Source organism: Mandrillus leucophaeus, unplaced genomic scaffold, assembly GCF_000951045.1.
Source record: "Mandrillus leucophaeus isolate KB7577 unplaced genomic scaffold, Mleu.le_1.0 Scaffold187, whole genome shotgun sequence".
NCBI classification, from domain to species: domain Eukaryota; kingdom Metazoa; phylum Chordata; class Mammalia; order Primates; family Cercopithecidae; genus Mandrillus; species Mandrillus leucophaeus.
In genome coordinates this window covers 1,227,860-1,231,860 of record NW_012101887.1, presented here as the reverse complement: position 1 = coordinate 1,231,860, position 4,001 = coordinate 1,227,860, and the positions used below count along the sequence as shown (strand labels likewise).

General features: G+C 45.7%; 1 protein-coding gene across 1 annotated transcript in view; it reads left to right on the top strand.

Moving 5' to 3' along the window:
- The first annotated feature begins 362 nt into the window (after positions 1-362).
- Positions 363-4,001, top strand: part of LOC105538219 (formin-like protein 6) — a 4,705-nt gene continuing 1,066 nt past the window's right edge. The window contains exons 1-3 of the mRNA XM_011978028.1: positions 363-505; positions 1,253-1,437; positions 1,728-1,819. Coding sequence (XP_011833418.1) covers positions 363-505; positions 1,253-1,437; positions 1,728-1,819 — 420 coding nt within the window. The remainder of the gene's footprint in view (positions 506-1,252; positions 1,438-1,727; positions 1,820-4,001) is intronic.

Below are 4,001 nucleotides of genomic sequence, written 5' to 3'. Positions count from 1 at the left end.
CACTTGGGCACCAGGTCCCGACTTGGATCCACTCTGCGCTCACCCCTTGGGAATGCGGGACATGAGTAAGATGTGACACCCTGAGCACATCGCTGCTGCTAGAGGACATTGCATGGGGTCTATGCTTTGTTTTGTTTTACTTTTTTAACGTTTTTTACTCTCGTGTTCGGCTTGGAAACATGTTTTACTTGCCCACTTTCTCCCAACACATCCTCTTAGCTCTTTTTCTGCATCCCCTAACTCCCAAGATGAACGCGCGTGCCGGCAGCTTTTCTGACTTGACTCCAGTGACCATAGCCCAGCTTCTCAGTCCACTACCCCTGACACCCAGGGTCCCGGGGTCATACTAGTTCACTCGAGGGATGGGGGTCCCTCCATCTCGGGATACTACTTTTGGGACTTTTCCGCCCACCGCGGATGAAAGTCAGATAACAACCACTATCAGGGGCGCTACAGCAGCCAGAAGCCCCGGAAAGACTGGGCCAAGCCCCTTCCAGATCCTCTGGTTAGGTCTCAGAAAGACTTTTTTTAGGGTCCCTACTCCCTTTTCATCTGAGCTTTACACTTGACTTCGGCTATGAATTCCCAAAAGGCAGGCAGGCAATGGGGGAGGGACCATGGATGAAAAAATAAGAACTAACAGGAGACACTCAGATTATATATTTATTTTATATAAAGAAATGATACATATGTAATTTTAGATTTTCTTCCGAATTAGAGTTCTGAGGCTATAGAAAACCTATTTTTAACACCCCCTTCTCTCATAACGGCCTTGATTGCTCAAATTGCTTCTAATTGGGTGGCACACATTACTGGAGACGAAGGACGAATGACAAGCAGCCTTCATTCTTTTGCAGATTTAGATAATGTCTCTGGATGAATATCTTTTCTGATCAGGAAGAACAGGAAAACTCTTAAACTGCCTGCAGTTTTCATAAGGGGTTTGTGCAATAGGGGGAAAATGTCCTGACCATCACACAAGCATGCAAATTGATGGCATTTTACAGAAAGCACCGCATAATAATCTAGTGCCACCGTTTTTCCTCCCGGATCTGTCATGGTACAAAGAGTAAACACACTTTTTTTTTCTTTCTTTTCTTTTCTTTTCTTTTCTTTTTTCTTTCTTTCTTTCTTTTTTTTTTTTTTAACTCACTTAGCCTTCCTTCCATCTCCTATTTGGGATCTGTAAAAGTTTTCAGTAAACCTCTTTAAAACATATACGTTATCCATATCCCCCTTCCCCTTGTCCAAGGTTTGGTCGGCCCTTAGTGCCCTTGGTGCCGCGTGCCAGCCCTGACAGCCGCGAGCAAGGTCATTATTACCTCGCACACAGGCGCGTTTCAGAGTCAGCGACTGGTGAATACCCAGGGTCTCCGGGCTATTGGACCACCGAGAAGTGTAACCCCAACTTGAGATTGTTGAAGGCAAGCTTCCAAGGTGAGAGCTGGGTTTCCTTAGGCGCTTTCCGGCCGATCCCGGGTGGGGCACCTCAGAGGCTAGCACTCATCTAAAGCTGGAAGAAGCTGAAATATTATGGACACCTGAACAAATCCGAGACACACATGATGTCTAAACTGCAGTTTCATTTTTTCACTACTCAGAAACAAACAAACAAACACAAAAATAAAGTCATTGTTCTAGGCCAGAGGAAATGTGCCAAGAGGAAGTCACCCTTTCTGTTTCAACTTCAAAGGCAATGAATTTTTCTTGCAATTCTTTTATTTTAGAAAAGAAAACCCAGAATGGCAGGGACAAGCCCCTCCAGGCCACTTTAAATTTCATCACAGTAGAGTCCTGGGCGGAGAGTGAAGATCCTGGGGTAAGGGTGTTTGTGGGTCTTTTGAATGGAAGCCCACCCAGGGCACCTGCCTGCAGAGTAGGGCGTTGGCACCGCCCGGGGCGGTAGCCCGCCGCCTGCGCCTTTCCACCACGCCCAGGCACAACTTTCCTTTTCTCTGTGTGCATCAAAGTAAGAATGCCCCAATTTTTGAGAAATCTAACACTTCTGCTGCATCAAAGGCCCATTGGCTCTATAGTTTCACATTTTACATTGGTCCTGAGAATGAGGTTATTAGTCTCATAAGAAAAGATTGAGCAGTGAGAAATGCTCAAAGATGGAATTCCAAATTGGCCCCTGCAGTAGGAGTGTGCCGCACCCCGGCCTTGACTGGGTCGCCAAATACTGTCGAAACTTTCTGGCTGCCTTTAGAAAGTCCCCTCTACTAGTCACTTGACGGGCAGGAGGTGCAACGCGGAGGGAAACATCACGGATTGGGGGTACTGGCAACTTTTAAAAGGTCTGAAAAATCCCTCCGATTTAGGGGATGCTTTTCCGCGGCAGTTTAAAAACTGGAAGGCAACATACAAGCTTCTACTTTAAAAATGTAGCCCTGGTGATCCAATCCCGATCTTTTGGCTGGCAAAAACGCAATTGCCTGAAAACGAAATTGGCATTCGAATAGGGTCAGGTAAAGCTCAGAGTCCCTGTACTCATTTTGGACTCAAGAAAAGGCGCTTCCCGTCCCTACCTCTTTTAGAAAGAGAAAGGAAAAGGAGGAGAAAGCAGAAAGAGGGGAGAGCCGAGAGCGCAAGAAAGAAAGAAAGAAAAGAGGGGGATATTTAGCAAGTTAAAAGGTTAAATGTTGGAACAGATTTGTAAATATATAGACAACCCTCGTTATTTGGATGTGTGATAATGCCTTTTTGTGGCGCTGTCTGGCTGGGAGGCTGCAGAGGACCGCTCCCCGGCACTTTCTGCACTAGGAAATGAACTGTAAGCTCATGGACTCGAAAAACAAAAACAGGGCTACCCTCCTTTGGAGGAAAGGGGATTCTCCCTCTATTCGGTCATTGAAAAATAAAAAGAAAAGAAGAAAAAAGAAAGTAAAAGGAAAGCAGGAGCAATGAGAAGATTTTATTTTTCTTAGGTATGATTTTTCAGGGAGCAACCCAGAAAGCTATCTTCAGGCTGAAATAATTTCAAAGTATTGTTTAAGCGGATGACATTCTCCAGCACTCAGTTATCCATTGTGCATCTATTATTTCTTTGAACTCAACTCTCCTGTCTAACAAGGGAGTGTGTGTGTGCCTGTTGTGTATGTGTGTGTGTTTAGAAAACCTCGGTTCTCCAGTGGTGCTTCCGTGGCTGAATAGGGTGGTTTTCTTTCGTTTTTCTCACATTGATGTTTTCTGGACAACTGTACTGAGCGCTGTTGATGGCATCGGTGCTCTGCCCGTGCCCGTGGGCGGAGGACATAGGCTGTGGGTGTGTCCCGCCCGCAGGCGCGCGTGCGTGCGTGTGCGTGTTTGTGTGTGTGTGTATACTCGCATTCTCTGGTGTGCATCAAATGGAGTCTTTTTTCTTTTCTTGCCCGTGTCTGCGTCCTGCGTATATTAGTATTATGCAAATAGAGTCATTTCGCTTGAGTTTTTTTTTTTTTGGAGGGGGAAGGGATGAACTATTTTAATTCTTCTCTAGCATTTTCTCGCAGTCTTTCCACTGAGTGTGAATTCATTTGGATGCCTTTTCTGAGGTTCGTGTGTGTTTGTGTGTGTGCGCGTGTGTGTGGAGGGGGAGACTGCGTGACGGTCAGTGGGTGTGGTGTGTGCCTTGGTGTGTGGGAGAGCGTGCACAGTCTGTGAGGACCTTGTGAGCGATATGTGTTCTCTCCAGGTGTTCTGTTTGTCTTTGCCTCCCGTGCTTTGCGTTCTCAGAGGTGATTATGTGCACATTTACATATATGTGCCTATTCTCCTGCATTCATGTATTGTCTTTCTCCACAATCCACACATTTCATATAGACTCTCTTATCTTTTGGCAAAGTGCCTTTTTATTCCTCGAAGAATATTTATTGATGTGATAATCTGAAATGAAAAGTGGTCTCCCATGAAGGAGATGGAAGAGAAAGGAGTGTTCATCTTTCTTAATAGACGGGGCAGAGCCAGTTGACTGGATCACAGGGTTTCTCTGCACTTTCTGCGTGTGTGTCTGTGTATGGGGG